The following is a 20,415-nucleotide window of genomic DNA, read 5'->3' as shown; positions in this document are numbered from 1 at the left end:
CATAAAGAAAAAGGATTACATGCTCAATGTTCTAAAGCAGGGGTGGGGGAACTCCAGGCCTCACGGGCTGGTGTCCTGCAGGTTTTAGATGTGTCCTTGATCCAACACAGCTGATTCAAATAGCTAAATTACCTCCTCGGCATGTCTCAGTTCTCCAGAGGCCTGGTAATGAACTTTTCATTTGATTCAGGTGTGTTGACCCAAGGTGATATCTAAAACCTGCAGGACACAGGCCCTCGAGGCCTGGAGTTCCCCATCCCTCTTCCAAAGTAATATGACAGCTGATGGTTCCTGCAGTAAAATGTTTGTATACATTGCTTTTCTGCTGCTTTCGTCCACTTACATGCCAGCTTAGTGATTATTTATTTCCAATTTTTTATTAGAATTATCACATGTGTTTAAAGATAAAGAAACTTGTTTAATTTTGGTAACTGCAGCTTGACCCTTACACTCGTGAACATGTCACATAAAAATAGTTTTTCGTGGATCAGTCAAGCTCTGCTGGAGCACCTGTATTCATTCACGAGAGAGAGAGAGACACACACAGTGGAAAACATCTTTCACAGAACATTGTGTTAGCGATCATGATAACAAACCTGTATTCTGCTTTCTGTTACGTGACAAAGTAAGGCATGCTGCATCATGTGTAGGCGATCTGATATTATCGTACCCTATATCTGTAGTGAACATGAAACCACATTCCAGTACAAAGAAGTTGAGTAGACAAACAATGCAGGAGGATAAGATGTAAATTTTCTGCTCAGTTGAACAGACTCTCTCTCTCTTTATCTGAAACATTGCTCTGAAATAAGATTCAAGAAAACAAGTTTATCCAAGGATGTAATCTGATTTGTCGGTAAGAGGAAAAGCGGGCATATTATTCCAGTTTATCCTAAAGACACCGCTGTGTGCAGTTGACATGTGATCTACCATGCAAGTCCTGAAATTAGGCCCAGCTAAATGTAGCTTGTGTTTTTCCCCATGCTTTAGGTGTTGCCTCTGGCTTTGTTGCCTGCAATTGTGCACAGTCTTTCTACTCATGCACTTAAATATCCCTAATCTAGCTGGATCTTTTTGGTAATGAGGTTGTCCACACTTAAAGACTTAAACTGGAGCCTGGGAAGCTTTTCCTTATTCGTGTCCAAGAAGTTTTTTTGTTTGTTTGTTTCTTTTTTTAGAAGAGCTGAGAAATGTAGCAAGTCATTATTGCATTATTGGCTCAGTGCTAAACTGACAGCTTCACAGCTCCCCGAGTCTTCAGTTGCTCCAAAACACATCAGGTGGGGTAGTAAGAGAAAGAAATCATATTTCTCCCATACAGGCTTCTCGTCACTGGATCTGCCGCACCTTCCTGAGCCTGGTTCTGCCTGAGCTTTCTTCCTCTTAAAAGGGAGTTTTTCCTTTCCACTGTCGCCAAAGTGCTTGCTCATAGGAGGTTGTCCCATTGTTGGGATTTCTCTGTATTATTCCAGGTCTTTACCTTACAATAGTAAGTGCCTTGAGGCAACTATTGTTGTGATTTGGCGCTAAGTAAATAAAATTGAATTGAACTTTTTTCCTCACATATAAAGTCTTGAATAATCAGGTCCCATCATATCTTAAAGACCTTAAGATATCATAATTTCTGCATTTATTCAGGTCTGGATCGGGTAACCCTGAGCGAGGTTATGCTGCTACAGGCTCAGGCTGATGAAGGATGCAGGGACCTGCGGAGCCTGGTTCTGCTGGAGGCCTCTTCCTGTTAAAGTGAAGTTCTTTTCTCTTTAGTTAGATTTTTACTAGTAAAATTGAAGGTCTGTATCCTTGAACTTCAGGCACTGAAGCCTTATAATGCATATACATACCTTTTAGTAAAACAATAGGCCATATACATTTTAAATATAGGACACAGACACATTTTTTAATTACAGTTTGGTCATTTTTAATTGACTATCCACCACTTTAATCACACTTTAGATCTTGTTTTAACATATGGCATAGAAACGGAACATTTAACAGTGTTTCCTGAAAACCCTCACCTGTCTGATCATTTCCTGATAACATTTAAATTTACAATAATTGATTACACAGCAATGGAGAGTAGACTTTATCACAGTAGTTGTCTTTCTGAAAGCGCTGTAGCTAAGTTTAAGAATATAATCCACCCACTGTTATCATCTTCAATGACCTGTACCAACATAGAGCAGAGCAGCTATCTGAACGCTACCCCAACAGAGGTCGATTATCTTGTTAATGATTTTACCTCCTCACTACGTACGACTCTGGATACTGTAGCTCCTGTGAAAACTAAGGCCTCAAATCAGAAGTACCTGACTCCGTGGTATAATTCTCAAATGCGTACCCTAAAGCAGATGACTCGTAAGCTGGAGAGGAAATGGCGTGTCACAAATTTAGAGGATCATCATTTAGCCTGGAGAAATAGTTTGCTGCTTTATAGGAAAGCCCTCCGCTGAAAAAATAGTTCATGCATTCATTACTTCCAGGCTGGACTACTGTAATTCATTATATACAGGATGTCCTAAAAACTCGCTGAAAAGTCTTCAGCTAATCCAAAATATTGCAGCAAGAGTCCTGACAGGGACTAGAAAGAGCGAGCATATTTCTCCTGTTTTGGCTTCCTGTTAAATCCAGAATTGAATTCAAAATCCTGCTCCTCACATACAAGGTCTTAAATAATCAGGCCCCATCTTATCTTAATGACCTTGTAGTACCATATCACCCTATTAGAGCACTTCGCTCTCGCTCTGCAGGCCTACTTGTTGTTCCTAGAGTATTTAAAAGTAGAATGGGAGAGAGAGCCTTCAGTTTTCAGGCCCCTCTTCTGTGGAACCAGTTTCCAGTTTGGATTTGGGAGACAGACACTATCTCTACTTTTAATATTAGGCTTAAAACTTTCCTTTTTGCTAAAGCATATAGTTAGGGCTGGACCAGGTGACCCTGAATCCTCCCTTAGTTATGCTGCAATAGATGTAGGCTGCTGGGGATTCCCATGATGCATTGAGTTTTTCCTTTCCAGTCACCTTTCTCACTCACTATGTGTTAATAGACCTCTCTGTATTGAATCATATCTGTTATTAATCTCTGTCTCTCTTCCACAGCATGTCTTTATCCTGCCTTCCTTCTCTCGCCCCAACCGGTCCCAGCAGATGGCCCCGCCCCTCCCTGAGCCTGGTTCTGCCGGAGGTTTCTTCCTGTTAAAAGGGAGTTTTTCCTTCCCACTGTCGCCAAAGTGCTTGCTCATAGGGGGTCATATGATTGTTGGGTTTTTCTCTGTATCTATTATTGTGCGATCTACTGTACAATATAAAGCACCTTGAGGCGACTTTTGTCGTGATTTGGCGCTATATAAATAAAACTGAATTGAACTGAATATCTCAAAATAAATATTAAACTGTGTCAAACTGTACATGGAGAAGCACAAATGTAAAGTTTACAATTTGCACATGTGTGATTGGATAAATTCAAACTACTGATATTCATCTCACATTATAAAAATGGCTTTAATCTCCAGTCTTTGCCAGGTGAGATTACCTTTAGGAAACTGGCAATTAACGCTGTAAAAATCATTAAATACACACAGCTGCTTCAGGTATAAAATACATATCTTACATATATTTTGAGCTACAGTGGGATTCATGATATTTCCTTCAGAAACTGACAGACACCAAGCAGTATCTGTGTCATCATACAGTCAATATGTGGCATGTTCGAGTGATATGTTTGGCAAAATTTTGACTCTGACTTATGTCTTTTATTTACAAAAAGTATGTATGTCCATACATCCCATGAGCTCCTCTCACCCCCGTGCAATGCACTCTATTGTTTTCCTGCAGCCACTGCATACATTTCATTTATTTTCTCCTGGTACATTTTCACAACAATGGGCCTCCTCAGTTTCATGGTGGGTCCTAGAAGGACAACAAAGAAAAGTGGGTTATTTTGATCTCATGATAAAGTTTAGCATTCCGCTGAGCTTAAAGAGATTAAATCACTGCTGAAAAGACTCCACGGAAACGCTGTTTGGCAGTCACTCCAGTTACAAAACACTGACCTTGGTTAAAAATGATTAACAGTAAGTTAAAAAAAAAAAAAAAGCAGAAGCAAATACTTCCTAATTTTAAATGGCAGTACTACATGTACTATACTTGTAGGAAAAGGAAAATTAATTTCAGACAGCTGACCTAGTTCTCCTCCGGTGACGGAGAAGTCTTGTTCCACTATAACCCACTTCTGGACTTTCTGGGCATTGGATGTTGATCGGGCATTAACACGCTCAATGCCAGCCTGAATGGCACTGTAAATAGCTGGCTCCTTATTGGCTATAATCTCGGACACCTTGGTTGCTTTTAGGCCGTGCTGCTGGCAAAATTCCAAAGCCTCTTGATTCAGCTCATCTGTGGGCTCGCCATTGTCATCCACGACACACTGCAGAAAAAGAAACAGAAGTGGTAAGTCTTTTTTTTTTTTTTTTGCTTATTCAGCAACAATGCCTGTATGCAAAAAGAGAGGATCATTTACTTTAAGTGTGAGCAGCATGGAGAGGAACTTGAGCTTGTCTCCAATTAGCATGGCGTTGCTGATGATGGGCAGTTCAGACTTCACTGCATCTTCAATGGGGACAGGAGGGATGTTCTCGCCACCCGCAGTGATGATGAGCTCTGTGCAGGAAAGACAAAAACGCGTCACCTCTTATTAAGTTGGCGTATCTCAATATCTGGTTGTAGGGTTTTAAACAACTAGCAGTGAAAATAGGTAGTCAGTTCCACGCTTGACTTTTATGCACTCACTACACAAAAAAGTGTGATTAGACAAAAATTCTGAAAAAGCACATTTTTAATTCTGCTGCTCATTATGTCCAAATCACTATTTTAATTTATTATACAAACAGATGGGGATTACCTTGAGTAAAATGTCAGTTAATGGTCTAAAAAAGTTAAAAAAGAATTAAAACTAGAGAAGACAATCGTCTTACACCAGCTGTAAGTGGCATTAATTCAAACTGTAAGTCTCTAGGCAGCACAGGAACTCAACCATGAAATGTCAGCTCTGCTGACTCAGTAATTGCAGAGTATTAAACCTACTCCGGCATTAACATCAGCTCAAAAACTGTGTGCCAGGAGCTTCGTGGTGGCCGAGCAGCTCCTGTAGGTTTAATGTGTAGGTGGCCCAGTATTTTTGTCCGCAAAGTGTAAGTAAGTTATGTGTTTGCTTGTTTGTTTTTCAAATGTATAATGTACACTTTTCAAAATATAAGATGTTCTTCTAAAGTGTGTGCTATTTTTCCCCCAATGTGGATGGAATGTAAATGTTTATATGCGTGTGTGTGTGTGTGTGGGGGGGGGGGGGGGTCAGAGTGTGACCCCATAAAGACTTCCCTAAACCTGCTGGCCTGGAAGTCCAGCAGTTCATCGAAACAAAAGGCACTTAGACTAAAACTGACATAGTTACGTTTATTCTACCATAGAACAAAAGAAAAGGTACGACCTCTCCCATGCTCCCAGGATGTGGGTGTGAATGCCAGACCACTCTGGAATGCACACAAAGTCTTGTAGTGAACAACAGCCTAAGTCATCAAAAGGTCAACATGCAGTATTCTACCATATGCAAACTTATGCATATGGTAGAAGATTATACTGACTACTAAGTACAATTTTCTCTTGACAGCATGCCACATCCGGCCCAATTGTGGTTTGGTTTATGTGGCTCAGGCTCATAGAAAACAGGTCTGGCATCAAGATGAAGATCCACATGCCATGTTGCAATACTATACTGCTATGGTAGCCAACGTTTCAAAAGCAGGTTTGACAGGTTTGTGAGTGTACACTTTATCCAAAACCTAGTGACGGTTTACTCATATTTGCCACCAGGTGGCTGTAGAGCAGGTCACCTACTGGTTGGAACGTTAGTGGTTCGATACCTGGCTCCTCCAGTCTGCATGTCAAGAGTGTGAGTGTGAATGAATGTACTTAGGAAGCACTTCGTTTAGAGAAAGTGTGTGATTGGGGCATGTTGTATAGAGTGCTTTGAGTGATCTGGGAGAATAGAAATAAGAATCAGTCCATTCACTGTCTGAACGGAGGTTTGTCAAGTTACATTTGCACTATTATGTTCCGGCACACAACTTACACATGGCCCACATACCGCAAAGAATGGTGGCCCAGATTTGGTTTGCCAGAGGTAATCCACACTTGGGCCAGCGCAGAACCAACAGTATGTCTACAACTGGCCTTGTGCTGGCCCATGTGTGGGTCACCTCTGGCAAACCAAAGGGCCGTCATTCTTCGCGGTATGTGGGCCATGTGTAAGCACATAGTGTGGGCCAGATCTGGGCCACACCAATTTTGCTATGTAGGTTTTTGCCTTCAGAACTGAACTTTTGTCTCTGAGCAAGGTGCTGGAAACAGGACAGCAGTTTGAAATGATTTATGCTTTGTGACATGGCATGTTTACCCACTGGGTTATATCTTAGACTCTGCTTAGTGCTTGAACTAGGAAATAGGAAAACATTTCTGAACTTGGTTAGAAACAGGTTCAGCTGTTTTGTTGCCAGTGGCAGTCAATAGAAGTGTGATAAGTGTGTCACAACTATAACCTCAATGTGTCTTCTGGTGCATTTTCTCCCAGACTCAGAGCTATAGCTTACCCTTGATCCTTCCTGTGATATACAGAAAGTTTTGTTCATCGTGTCTTCCCAGGTCTCCAGTGTGTAGCCAGCCATCCTCATCCAAAGCCTCTGCTGTTTTGTCTGGCATGTTCAGGTAGCCCATGAAGATATTACGACCCCAGAAACAGATCTCTCCATTCCCATCCGCATCTGGATTCACCAGCTTTATCTTACAGCCTATCATCACCTTTCCACAGCTGGAAAGACAAATCAAAAGCCAGTGATGTGACCAGAATCTGCAGTAAAACTTTTAATTGAGCACATAGAAATCACACAAATCACGACACAAATGTGGCTTAAATATGATCATTTAACAATTTAAATAGATGGTTGTACTCCTAAAAACAACAATAACTCCTGACCCTGACACTTTTTTTTACATTATTGACTTTTTACAGTAAGAAGCTCCATAACAAAATTAAATATTTTAATACGTTTGGACAAACATTTTCAAATTGTGTCTGTTTTCTGATGCTTTAGTCTAAATGAACCATCCTCATTTTTATTTAGACGGGAAGTATGAATATATAAAGAGCTGTGGCTGCCTCATTAAAAAAAGAGATCATCTGCAGACTGCAGAGATATTTGAAATAACACATGGTAGTAATAGATAACGGAGTCAAAAAACTAATCATCACACAAATTACTAAAACTAAAAATATACAAAATATACAAAAATATGACAGAAAGTGTCACAGAAAGAGCCCAGTTAAGCAGAAGCATCAAGGTTGTGTCATATTTTTTATGTTTTTATTTTTTTTACATGTAAACAGATGTTTCCTCAGGCTTTTAGGACTTATTCTTATGCTTTTAAATATATTTTGCTCTTTCACATACAGTTTTTTATTATTATTATTATTTTAGAGTATTTCTTCCCTCTATTTATGTATGAGCATGAGCACCGTCATACAAACTTCCCCTTCACTATAAAAGAGTTCACTTTACTTCTGCTCTATTTTGAATTTATTAGAAAGCTGGTATTTTATACTCAGGCTGTTTAACCAAATATAAGGTTGTTGTAAGTTCCTGGTAATATGGGGATTATCCTGTAACTAGTTTATCAAAGGTCAATGTCAGCACTGGACAACGTGGGCATTTGTAACATACCTGCTCATCTTTAAAGAATCCGGGCCCTAAACACACACACCCGCCCTCTCACATCATCTATAATTGACTGAGACAGGACTCTCTTCCAGACACTCTAAACCCAGGCACAATGTACATTCCAAATTCCTTTAATTTTAAATATGTTTATATTGTCTATTCTGTAAAATAGTCAGATGTCTATTCATATTAATGTACAGAATGCACCTGCTTGCTGCTACTGCACATTCACCCAATGTATATACATATATATATATATATATATATATATGTTATATATATAACATGTTGAGGAGCGTGTCAGGCTACATTTCACTGTGTGTTATACTTGTATAACTATGCATGTGACAAATAAAGAACCTTGAACCTTGAGAAATATGCCTCTGCAGTCATCCTGAGCTCTGCTGAGCTTAAAGTGACTTTCAAGCTCAGCACAAAAATAAACTCCAATAAACCCCCTGTTCAGCACCAAGGAGCAGACAAAGTTAAGTTTTTTCAGAAGGCAGTAAAAACAAAATCAGAGCTGGAAACAGTGAATCTAGGACTTCAGATGGACTGAAGTGTTGATTCAAAGAAGTTTTGTTGCTGTGATTAAAATAAACAGGCCACTGCTAAGAAGTCTATTTCCTTATTAGATGCTGTCAGTTTTTTGTTTACAGTTTATTACGTTGGCTATAATCTATCAGGTATGCTTGATGAAAAACAACCATCTATCACCTTCAACACAATATTTTTTGACCCCTGCTTTAACCACAATCCAACACTTCAGTCACGTCGATGTCTACCTTGTGACGCGGTATTCATCGATGGAGATGGTGTGAGGGCCACAGCTTTCACTCATGCCATACATCTCTTTCAAAGGGATGTTCAGGCTCATGAAGTAATCCAGAGTGTCTTTGGTAATCGGTGCAGCTCCAGTGCAGCATATTCTGCAGCGGTCCAAGCCCAAAGCAGCATGCACCTTCTTGAAGACCAGATTATTAGCCAGCATGAAGCCCCACGGCACCTGATTCTGTCTGTAACACACAAAATAAACCAATATTTTATCAAAATTATTGAGGATCTTTTTTGTTTAGGAATAATGAACTTTAAATATGATTTTAAATAAGGTTTTTCTAGGTAAAGCTGAGCATCATTGGCCGTAGTGCAAAACGCCTGGCCAGAGTCTTGCATGATTTTTTTTCACTCTCTTTCTCCTTTTATTTCTTTAACCAACACAAAGAAAATCAAAGTAATTTGAGAACTGACCAGCTTCAGCCTAAGGCACCTTCTTTTATGTTGTGCAGACCTGATTGGCCTCACCCTGCTGGGTTATCCTGCAGCCCTGTTTTGAGACTTTCCTCTTCTCTTCATGTTTCTTGCTTTACTTTGTAATTTTATAATTTATTTATTCTGTCCTCTTGTACACTGTGCAAGTTTCTTAATGTTTTTCTTGTTTCTAAAATTATTCTGTAAGTAGTCCGCTCACAGTGTTTGGGGGCTTGTCCGAGTTACTTCAAAACTGCTTTGAGAAAGGCAAATTTACTACAGTTCTCAACACTATGAGATAAACAAATACGTGAAGAACCGATGACATTAGCATCACTCACAACTGCACAAATAAATCTTTCTATGTGTTATGAATGTTATAAAGTGACGGCCTGGGGATGTTAAACTGTACAAACATGTGACGTGTTCGTCTAACATCCCTGCTTCTGTCTCACCCATTCATGACACTGTAGTTGTACTGCAGGCCGATAGACTTGGCAAAGCCTGCCACTCTCTTCTTCATTGGGGATGCTTTGGCTCCCACAGCTTTCATCTTCTCCTCGATCTTCTCCCACACACGAGGAACTCCCAGGAAACAAGTTGGGCGAACCTCTTTAAGTGTGTTTACTAAAGTGCCCTGGAAAAATTAATTACAGTCAAATATATTTAGTTAATGTTTCCTTTTTCATGAGGTAATAGTCATGCTTACTTTAAGGGCATCTGGCTCTGCAAAGTAGACGGTCCCAGCAAGGCCCATGCAGACCCAAATATCAATCATCTGGGCTGCGATGTGGCTGAGCGGCAGGTAACTGACCAGGATCTCCTCACCGCCTTTTGCTTTTAATATGGTACATCCCACATGGGCAGTCCATGTTATCTGCACATTTAAAAGTGGGGAAAAAGTCACAAGGTATTTTCTTTCGCCAAATATTTGTCTTGAATCTTTAGAGTACTCCTCTCACACATTGATCGAAACAACATTATGAAATTACAGTAGAAGAAGTTATCGCCAGATTATATAAAAGCTCTCTGGTTGAACCACTAGTGCTATGGTTTAACTCTTTGAAGAGTTAAAAGCTTGTCCTTACATCCTACAGCCCGCATAAGATATGCTGCAGTAATTCAGCTTGTTGTGCAAATTCAATTTTATTCATGTTTATTAAAGGTGCTAGAACTAACCTAATGAAGTGAAAACTGGAGATTCATAATGAACTATTCCAAATGAAACATAAAAAATAGAGCTCAAATACTTAAAAAGCAGTAAATTGGTACAAGACTATTTCTCTATCTAAGTTTTTATTATTTCAGTTTGGTATGTTTTCATATATTATGTGAAGTGTAACATTTTGCTCTCTCTTGCAATGATAAAAAATAAATCTTTAAATTTTTTTTTCAAAATTTAATTGTACGTATTTTAAATATAAATTAAAATATGAAAACAAAAAGAAGATGCATATTCTCTGTCATATGGGCCTGCATGAATAAACTTTCTGAATCCTTTATCATCCACAACTGAAAATAGTTGTGGATGATTGTTGTCCCTGGCTCTCTTTCTCTCTCTCCCTCCAGCTCTGTTCCTGTGCTACTGCCAGTGTAACTACTGCCCCTCCCCCCCTCTGCCTAGCGCAAAGCACAAGGCTCGCATGTGGAGTGAAGCAGGAAAAAAGTGTGTGAGAGAGAGAGACAGAGAGAGAGAGAGGGTGAGAGAAAGAAAAAAAACAATGCACGGCTTGTGATAAGGAGCCGGCTCACGTCGTTCACGTCAAAGATCCGGCTGGCTCTAAGAGCCATTTCGTTCGCGACCGACACATCAATAATGCATAACAATAATAATATATCTATATAAAATGATCTCGCGGGCCAGATATAAATGTACGCCGGGCCGGACGTGGCCCGCGGGCCTTGACTTTGACACATGTGATTTAGAACAAGACAGAAAAAAGCTGTAATCTAAGCCTTAACAACTTGATGGCTACTTAATAAAATGAACAGTATTCAAAGACTTTTCAGTTCAATCTTAAATCTTAAAAGCCAATACCTTCTTCCCTTTTAGAAGAAGAGAGAGAGAAATCTCTTGTCAGGGCTACTCACATTGTCATGGCTCAACATGACTCCTTTAGGGTTGCCAGTGGTTCCAGAGGTGTAGATGAGGCTGCAGCACTCATTGGGCCGAAGACTGTCAATCACAGCATTCAGCTGCTCATCAGGCACGTCCTCTCCCAGCTTCATGAACTCTTCCCACTACAGAAATAAGGAGGTTGGATCAAAACAGAGCATCAATAATAAGTAAATAAATGTTTGCTATGTAGACGTACTGTATACAGGAACGGAGCTTTCTGCTGTAGCTCGCCTTTGTACTGAACAATGGCTCTCAGATGAGGTAGATGATCTTTAACCTGTTAAAAGATACAAAGATAACATGTGAGGACAGAACCTCACTCACAAGTAATGCATGTGTTACTTTATAAAGAGATGGTGGTGAATTAAGATGAAACTGCCGACCTGCAGGATTTTGTCGAGCTGTTTCTGGTTCTCCACAACCAGGACATTGGCCTCACAGTTGGCAGCCACATACTGACAGGCCTCTGGTGAGTTTGTGGTGTAAATCCCGGCTGCCAGCCCTCTAAGGGACAAACAATTGCTTGAGCTATATATTACCTTGTATGAGTCACTGTCATGTGTTACCAGTTTGGCTACAGCTTGATGTGAAGTGGAAAATAATTATATATTTTGTTTGGTGAACAGAAATGAGTATTTTTTTAAACTGTAGATTAAGCAAGAAAAACTAACTAAAGTGAGGGGTGATTACGCCTATCCCAGCTGGCACAGGGCGAGAGGCAGACGGCCTTTCACAATCACACTGATTTTAGAATCAAAAATTAACCTAACCCTGTTCCATGTCTTTAGACTATGGGACACAAATAGAAGTCATTGGAGGAATTCTATTTGTGCACTTGTGCAGTTTGTGGCGGTGTCCGAACTGCACAAGTTGAATGTCCCTTAGTACTTCCTGACAGCTTGAAAAAATGCCAAATATTACATCCACGTAATTTTAACTGAGCCTCATGTGGGTGGAGACACAAACAGAGGTTCTGAGATAAGTAAGGACAAAGATAAATGTGCATGTCAGACAGTGTAGAGGTAAAACAGGTCCAACAGTAGACTAATTTAAAATGTTATCAGATTCAGTTCCTTATAGAGTGATCTTACCCGGCCAAGATGCAGCCGATGTCTGAGATGAACCACTCAGCGGAGTTGAATCCCAGAATCCCTACACCATGGTAACGCTCCAGCCCCAACTGATAAAAACAAAGGACAGGTAGATGCTTTTAAAGAAGAAGTGACTTTAATTACACAGCGGAGCAGGCCTATACCTTTGTTACTTCTGCGTCTTGTTTCATTAGCCACTCCACTCACACGGGACACAGATATGGCTGTGAAACATAAAACGTAACACAAGCTGGGCATTTCACACACCCAAGTTTCCAGCACACTATCCTCACATCAACAAGAGTAAGATAGGAGGTGCTGTTTATAAAACCTGGGCCAGGTGTTAAATGATTTATGCAGCCTTCAGTTCAAAAAGTATTGTTCAGTTACATAAACACAGCTTTCTAATTAAAAACAACCAAAAAATAAAACAAAAACCGAGTCGATGTTTGTTTAAATCATAATTCTAACAATCATTTGGTTACTTTGTTTCTAATTCAGAGCATTTGATGACTTAAAAGTTCTAAGTTTGCGCTTTAAAGGAGCACAAGTGTCAAATCCTCTAAGCGCCTGGGTTTGAGGTTAATGCAGGAGGCAACAAAGACCTTTTAAGGCCAAAGAGCAAGAATGGGTGCAGGAAAGGTCTAAGGGAGAGTCCCTGGGAGTGATCCCCAGCATCTGCTGATCTCTTGGTTAAAAATGACAACTCTGGCAACTTGGTTTACAACTAACTTTGTGAATGAATGACAACAGCATACCTTAAAATGAATGCAAAGTGTATGCAAAATAAATGCTTAAATTATTTCATTATTTTACAATTCTTAAAATCCAACTTTACTCTATGAAATAATGTTTAAGGCAAATTAATAACATTCTAAAGATCTACGACTGCCAAATAGCTTCTTTGCACTATATTTGAAGTTCACTGAAGTGTAATTTTTGTTCAACAGATGCAGGACAATTTGCAAAACAAGCAAACAAACCTTGAGAAAACTTTTCGCAGCTGCACGACACTGCTCGTAGTATTGGTTCCAGGTTAGAGTCATCCACTGGCCATCTTTTTTGGAAACCAAAGCTGGATGATTCCCATACTTCTCGACTGTCTCCAGGAACATCTGATGGACGGTGATGGGAGCCTCTGAGCCTGGCCCTGATTCCTCCATTCTCAGCCTCACTGCCTGCTCTCTGCCGGTGCTCCATAACTGGTCAGCTGGGGCTAGAGTTGTTGCCAAATGGGCCGTCGACAGGGAAACTGCCTTGGGCTCTTCTGTATTGCGAGAACAAGGGCAGTTGCATATACTCTCCATGAATCACAAGTCAAAAGACACAGCTAGTCAGGTGTATCACAGGACTGCAGATATCGCTGTGCTGTTACCCTAGGTGCGTTACTTTAATGTGCAGTGTGCAGTGAAGCCTCTGCTGTTATCTGAGCTGAAACAGGAAGTTCCACATTACAAATGCGTACCTACCAAACAGGTTCAGCATGAAGAAGTCATGTAATTTTAGCTACAGGACTGAATGAGCACACAGACAACATAGTGAATTCAGCCATCCAGTAAAAAATCTCGACAGTGTTTCACGTGGTTTCAAGTGCTAAAGATCGTGTTCAAGACGATCTTTAGCGCTTGATGCCCCAGTAATCCTGTATGCTTCAACATTCCTAAGAAATTTTAAAGCCTTGCAGCCATCTGTCTTTATGAGAGGAGTGATTTCTTTTAAGTGTTATTGTCTTTTTTGATTTCACATTTCCCAAAAATTTCTTTTCCTTCCAGCTTGCGGTCATTTTATGTCTGAAAATATCTAAAATTATATTTATTTTCTTGTTTCTCCACAGAGTAGGTTATATCTTGCCTTAAACGCCTTTGTGTTTTGACATTTAAAGTGACAAAGTTTATTCATTAGCTTTTTTACAGTTTGCAAATGCTTTTACATGTTCAGTCTTCTTATTGAAAATAATTATTTAAATCAACCTAAAACAAGATAATAAACAGAATTTGTTGAAAAGAAGTGGGGGGGTTTCACTCTAGCTTCTTATGTGAAAACTTTGTGGTTTACACTCAAGGACAGACAATTTTCTTTTAGTTTGGAGGCATTTTCTCATACCGTTACCATCGCCATTTCACTCTTACCTGTGGAAAATCCTTCAGTAGCTCCCTTCTGCTCAGACGACATGGGAGGCCGGGTCAGTAACTCAGTGTTACTGGGTGGATGGATCTTTGGAGGCAGTGTTGCACTGAAATCGCCCGTCTTGGCTTTCCCATTGAGTATGACAGATGTGTGGGTCTTTATATCTGTGGCATCTGACTCAGTTTGAGCAGGAATCCTGGAGCAGACATTGAGATGACACGAATGAGAACTGATGATGATCGTAAAATCTAATTTTTAGATAGTTTGAAAAGAAGTGGTCCTATATTATCTATTTGATCTGCCCAGGGACTCATCTCTCTTTACATACCTTTCAATGTTACCATCCATAACTGCAGGGCTATTGCTCTTCATAAATTAATTTCCTTTGAGCTTATGTCTGCTAGAAACAGAGAAGATGAAATTAGCATGAAAACCCTCCAGAAACCCTCCACCGAGGACTCTCCAAGCAGTTAAGATTATGAAACAGAATCACTCCACTCATTTATATGTGACATTCACCAAAGTCAGTGCAACAGGTCACAGCCAATGACCGCATGTGTTGCCAATCACACACGCAGCAGCAGTGCATGTTGAAACTACTAGTATTGCGGCAAGAAGCATTGCTAAATCCACGTAGACTTACTTTGCCTCCAAGCAGCACCTTTCACCCAGATAATGGTGAAAGTGCTGCCATTACCAGTTAACATACTGAACAACAATCATGTCAGACTTAAAATAACTCTTCCTTGCCCTGTGCTGCACACAGTGAATGAATGCCCTCTAATGGGAATATTTAGCAACAGCAGAAACAATTGAAAGGTTTTCCTCCAAGTTCAATTAACTGCACCAATAAAAGCAATCAGTCTTTTTGCAGGGATGTAACAACAATAAATCAGATAATCAATGTTGCACCAGATGGCTAACAAATGCTGGCTTTGTATTAAAGATTAAAATCTGTCAAGATAAGCAGGATCTCAGTCCAACCTCAAAATTTCAAGATTGCCCTTGACAAGATTTCTCTGGACCAAAGTTCATAAACTTACAAAACTGCAGTTTGGCAACATTAAGTAGCAGAGGAAAAATCTTTGCTCCAGATTATGTAAAAACTTTATAAACTGCCCTGTGATTCAAACAAATTCATTTTAGCCTCACTGGTGACTTAGTTCTCACATTACACAGAAAAACACCTTAACTATTGAAAATGCATTGGAAAATCTAAAAACAGCAGCAGTGAGAGATGTTAACTCTCTGTGGATGTGCCTGCTCACATCTATTCCTACGTTTCAGTCATATGTTTGATTTAACACATTCACTATACATCTCCAGAGCCGTGTTTACCCTGCAGTGTACATACTCAGTGAGGAAAAATAGAAAAAACAGCACAAACAAGTCTGAATTTCTATGAGTAAAAATAAATCTTTATGCACATCCTGCAGTCTAAATAGCAGTTTATTCTTTTCTCACTTAACATGTTCAAAAGACAGAAATCTCTGCTGTAGAAATGATATCCTACCTTCTCTGCTGACAGACCCAAGTGGCATCAACTTCAAGGCTGCAGTCAGGTGTGAGACAAAATTGCATCAACCTTTGCTCAATGCAGGTTCACAGATGTTGCCCCCTGGGGTAAATATCAACGCACAGGAGATTTTGATAAGATTGACGTGTTCCTTGGTCTCATGAGACTTGCACAATCCTCTCAACACCTCCTGCAGAGGTTGTGTCAACCAGATAGAGCTGTACAAGGAGAACTGGCTAAAAAAAAAGTTTTGATTTGCACTAAAAAGAAGTGAGTTTAATCCAGTGGGTTTCAGATCTGCTTGTAGCTTTGTTTGGAGTTTCTAACAGCTATAGGCACTGGTTATATTCAGTTGCGGGATTAAGTGTCAAGCATCCAATAAGATAACAAAGCTTTGATGGGTGGGGGTATTATTAAAGTGTTTATTGTCTCAGTTAAACTTGTGATGGCGGTTATTATCACATGAAGGATGAGGCCGGTCATAGAAATAAATGATAAAACTAGATGAGATCTCTCTGGGTTTATGAGGCGATACTTTGACCTAGCAAAAAACAACAACAACAGCGTTTTCAGCATAAGGACAACTTGTGCAAATCTGGTTTCGCCCACCCAACTTTATTGGCACATCAAGAAAAAGGAGATGTCAGCAATAAAAAAGGATGCATTCCTTTAAAAAAAAAAATCTCTTTAGTTCTTTTCTGAGATATAAAAAGAAATCAATAAGAAACGATAATGGAAAAGAAATATTTAATCATTAACAGAGTCCTCTTTTAACCATCTTCTATCCTCCCTGCGCCATTAAAGGCAGGGAACACTGTTTTCTAAGCAAATATAGGGGAAAGGTTATGCTTTTGACACACAGTTACCTTGCTTACAGGAACTAAGGTCGCTGAATCATACCACCTAGTCACACCATAGCCACTCCAACTGTGACTCACAGTGGTAGTCTGGGCACAAGCCATGTGTTTGAACCATTAATCAGGGGCTTCATCAGTGCCAGCAGCCATACCGACCAGACGGACACTAAAATACACACAAAAATGAGCTGCAGGTAATGAATATTAGACTGCCTCCCTTTAAACAGGGTCCAATTTGTGATAAGACTCCACAGAGATAGTAATGGTTATTACATAATAGACCATATACATTTCTCTATTATGAAACGTCTCCAGTGGACGAACAATGCTGACTTGTGTTCAGTGGAAAGTGTGAAACAAAAATACTTAAAACATCAAACTTTTTGCAGTTTTAAAGGTTTCTCCCTTATTAACAACTACGGAAAGCTTACTACTTATTAGTGCTTTACAGCAATACAGCAAGTTCGTTCTAGGAGCAAACCATTTAACCCCTACAGGGTGTCAAATCAAAAGGCCCACACATAAGAAAGCAAATATAAAAATAACTCAAGTGTTTTAAAAGAAAACAAATACAAGTTAAAAAAAAGGTGTTGAGTACAGTCTGGGCAGGTCACTTGTATTTACTGTCTAGGTTTATTAGTTAATATATGCTTATATCACACATATATATTTGCAGCTCCGTTCCAGAGGTTACACTATCCTGTGGGGGGTTTGCAGGAGGATGAGGATTTTCCACAGCATGGCAACCTCAAACACTTCATTGCTGTTAAAGCATTAGTATATAATTATATATTTAATCTTATCCTGGGCTTGGGCGTAGCTCCTCAGTTCATTTGCTGTCTGAAATGAGCTGTTGAGAAGGTTTGAAGAGCAGGTGGGTGAAGGAATAAACTGCCTGAAGCTGAGTGTTTCTGGGCAGAGTGAAGCATGAACTTTTCCTCTGAGAGGGATTACTCGCACATATCTGACCTCGTTGTTTTGAATCTTTGCTCTTAAATGTGAGCTGCTGCCATGGTAACAGTATCCTGACTTAATTAGAGATTAAAGAACTGACTTGAGCTTTATTGTTCCATAACAGAATGTGTCTTTATTTGCAGCCATATCAAACATCAACATCAACGACTTTTCCTTTTCACACATTTTTTCCAACATATTTACATTGACATCAGCTTTGTGTATAAACAGGTATTATGCCATTATTATTGGATTAAACTGAGACACCACAGTAAATGTGAAGCCCTTATCCTGGTGGCCATTTCATCTGTCTTCCTCCCAGGACGTGGATGTGAAGGTGGTAGACGGACTGAGCACCGTGCTTCCCGTCGTTGATCACTGGGAATGCAGTGTGGATATAAACAAACAGTCTGTATAGTCACATTAATGTCTGGAGAATCATTACGGTAAAATGGTCTAACTTACCCACTCTGTACCCTTCAGTCAGAGATTCTTGCTTTGCCACATTTTTGGCAACAACCAATAAATGTCCTAAGAGCTGAAAGTGGAGGAAAGGAGAGCTGAAGAGATTATTTCCAGTCGACAGTGAGCTGTAAATGAAGTAGTTATGACTTCTTAAAGATTAATATTTAGTGTGTCCGGTCACAGAGGAGACCAAACTGGATGTGAGACCTACAGCAGGCTCATCCAGCTAACTTTGGGACTGATCCTGGGATTTCTGAACTACTTCTAACATGGTAACTTGCTGTGATACTAACCTGGACTAGAGCAAGTTACGTTCCAGATCAGTAATCATCAGGTATGAAATCAACGCCTACTGACCACTCAGATCTCCAGAAAATAGCGTCACCTTTCGTGAAGGATTCCTCAGACGTCTGTGCACGTACAGTAGGAGGTTTTAAAGTTTTTTAAATATCGTCTGAAGTCTTTGTCTTTTGCACCAATAATAACAACAGACTCATGCAAGAAACTATTTGTTGATTTGTTTTCTTTTTCCAATTTTACAACAATGGTATTGCTCTATAAGTGTTACTATCAAATCCTAAAACAGAACACATATTTGTGCTTGTTGATTTTTTTTATCTGATGTAAAAGTAGTAGACACCTTCTGTTTTTAGATTTCTTCTTTATTCTTAGACTGTTAAACAAGGGAATCTAGATAACAACAGTAACATCTGTCTGTATATCTATCTAATCTGTGTTTGAATTTTAATCTGGACGGCTGGACTCCTTTACAACTTTCCTGCTATATTATTTTATTTACCTGATATCTATTTAGGGTTATAGGTTGCTTCCCTTGTGGGAAATATGAGGCTGCAGACCAGCCCACATTTGTTGCTGGTTATTTGATGTCAACACTGCCCATTCAATGCAAAAACACTCATACTGGTTGTTACATTAGGAAAGCCAGAAAACAAAAGAACATCTGGGCATATTTAACCTGCTCTTTGGTCCAAGACCCTGGTTTAAGGCTACACTCTGGGTAGTACTGGTTTCAAATGAGGGAAAGGTAGCGCCTTAGTGCTTCACCTATAGATTTCTTCCAGTGTTGTGACAACAGTTTGGGGTGAGCTGGTTCCTAAATGCTCTGGAAATTAATCTCACAGACATGTCAAATAGTGACACATAGACATAAAAAGGGAGCATGTGCTGCACAATCTCACTGCTTGTGACATGATCTGAGAGTCTAGACAAGAAAACACCAATTTACCTCAGCATCATCATCTTTGGCCTCACTTATTCTGGGAATAGGAATCCTTGGAATAACCAGGAAGTGAACAGGCGCCTGTGGACTGATATCCCTGAATGCCAAACACTGATAAACACAGGGGGAAAAAAATCTTATATGTGAAGGACTGAACTGCAGAAATGTAACCACAAAATGTTTATTTTTGAGCTCAGACTGTGCTTACCTTTTCATCCTCATAAATGATATCTGCAGGGATGCTTTTGTCGATCACTTTGGAGAAGATGGTTGGAGCTGGGGAGCCGTACTTCTTGCTGGCCTCCTCTGCCAGCCTCACCTCGTCACTTTTGGTGCACAGGGGTCTCTGGGGGTGAACGACAGGCATGCATCACACATGGGAAAATCAAAAAGCTGCTTTAAGTACGTGTCGCAATGAAACCAAACCTCTTGGTGGTGGTGGGGCACTGCAGGTTCACCACAGCCACCACCAGTAGGACAGGTATTGTCAACATGCTCTGCAGCAGCTAACGAAAGGAATATGTTGACAAGAATGACAACGGGACGGTTTATTTTGATAGCAGATACCTCGCTTCGACAAACATGGGGAAAACGGCTGAGCTTAGCCGCTCTCGTCCCGAACAATGGTGTCCGCAAAATCTGACGACAGTACATAGCTGGCTTTTGCAGTTTTGGTGCAAATAATTTTGTGTCTATATATTTTTAAAGGCCGAACAGCCTGTTTATTGACAAAAACACTGCACCTAACCAGAGCCGTTGCACCGTCCTAAAAGTCCAACTTTGACGTAGCCTTCGGGTACTCCCCTACCGTTTTAATTGCTCTTGTTGCATCAAATCTCTACTAGCGTCTGCCACCGTTTACAATAAGCTACATAGAAAATACATAGTGTAACACGAGTATGACGTTTTCGCTATAGTTTTGAATGATTTTGGTTTCAAAGTTTAGCGAACGTTTTAGATTTGTACCCACGTTTTTAGCCGGTTCAACAACAGATTCCGAAATTTCTGAGTCAACGTAAATGCACCATCG

At 40.0% G+C, this 20,415-nt stretch overlaps 2 protein-coding genes across 4 annotated transcripts; both read right to left on the bottom strand.

Annotated features, from left to right (window-relative positions):
* Positions 1–3,729: 3,729 nt before the first annotated feature.
* Positions 3,730–15,880, bottom strand: LOC102778710 (long-chain-fatty-acid--CoA ligase ACSBG2-like). Of its 2 annotated transcripts, none has more exons than XM_035907330.2 (15): positions 15,867–15,880; positions 14,682–14,750; positions 14,356–14,549; positions 13,210–13,493; positions 12,227–12,315; positions 11,519–11,639; positions 11,332–11,412; positions 11,108–11,257; positions 9,726–9,893; positions 9,472–9,653; positions 8,554–8,784; positions 6,644–6,861; positions 4,519–4,658; positions 4,182–4,425; positions 3,730–3,908 (listed from the first exon to the last, which is right to left on the bottom strand). In XM_035907330.2, the coding sequence occupies exons 2-15, from the start codon at positions 14,723–14,725 to the stop codon at positions 3,817–3,819; spliced, it is 2,238 nt and encodes a 745-aa protein (XP_035763223.2). In that variant the 5' UTR covers positions 14,726–14,750; positions 15,867–15,880; the 3' UTR covers positions 3,730–3,816. The 2 variants fall into 2 exon arrangements, with proteins under 2 accessions (XP_035763223.2, XP_087704884.1); XM_087848758.1 differs by lacking the exon at positions 15,867–15,880 and adding an exon at positions 14,873–14,903.
* A 1,906-nt stretch (positions 15,881–17,786) lies between these two features.
* hint2 (histidine triad nucleotide binding protein 2) lies at positions 17,787–20,333 on the bottom strand. Of its 2 annotated transcripts, none has more exons than XM_006790040.3 (5): positions 19,812–20,333; positions 19,594–19,731; positions 19,392–19,496; positions 18,146–18,218; positions 17,787–18,058 (listed from the first exon to the last, which is right to left on the bottom strand). In XM_006790040.3, exons 1-5 carry the CDS (start codon positions 20,037–20,039, stop codon positions 17,967–17,969), a joined length of 636 nt encoding a protein of 211 aa, XP_006790103.1. In that variant the 5' UTR covers positions 20,040–20,333; the 3' UTR covers positions 17,787–17,966. The 2 variants fall into 2 exon arrangements, with proteins under 2 accessions (XP_006790103.1, XP_006790104.1); XM_006790041.3 differs by having other exon boundaries at positions 19,953–20,327.
* Positions 20,334–20,415: the final 82 nt, after the last annotated feature.

Source organism: Neolamprologus brichardi, chromosome 12, assembly GCF_056152115.1.
Source record: "Neolamprologus brichardi isolate AB-2024 chromosome 12, ASM5615211v1, whole genome shotgun sequence".
Lineage (NCBI taxonomy): Eukaryota > Metazoa > Chordata > Actinopteri > Cichliformes > Cichlidae > Neolamprologus > Neolamprologus brichardi.
This window is presented reverse-complemented; position numbering and strand designations above follow the sequence as displayed.

Excerpts from the sequence above, each read along its gene's own strand:
- hint2 (XM_006790040.3), bottom strand. The coding sequence starts at position 20,039 with ATGTACTGTCGTCAGATTTTGCGGACACCATTGTTCGGGACGAGAGCG. Across the intron at positions 18,219-19,391 it reads CCAAAGATGATGATGCTGAG|CTCTTAGGACATTTATTGGT; the intron begins GTAAATTGGTGT and ends CTCCACTTTCAG. Across the intron at positions 18,059-18,145 it reads GACTGAAGGGTACAGAGTGG|TGATCAACGACGGGAAGCAC; the intron begins GTAAGTTAGACC and ends CTGCATTCCCAG.
- LOC102778710 (XM_035907330.2), bottom strand. The coding sequence starts at position 14,725 with ATGAAGAGCAATAGCCCTGCAGTTATGGATGGTAACATTGAAAG. Across the intron at positions 13,494-14,355 it reads TACTGAAGGATTTTCCACAG|AAGAGCCCAAGGCAGTTTCC; the intron begins GTAAGAGTGAAA and ends CTCGCAATACAG. Across the intron at positions 11,413-11,518 it reads AGCTCGACAAAATCCTGCAG|GTTAAAGATCATCTACCTCA; the intron begins GTCGGCAGTTTC and ends ATCTTTTAACAG.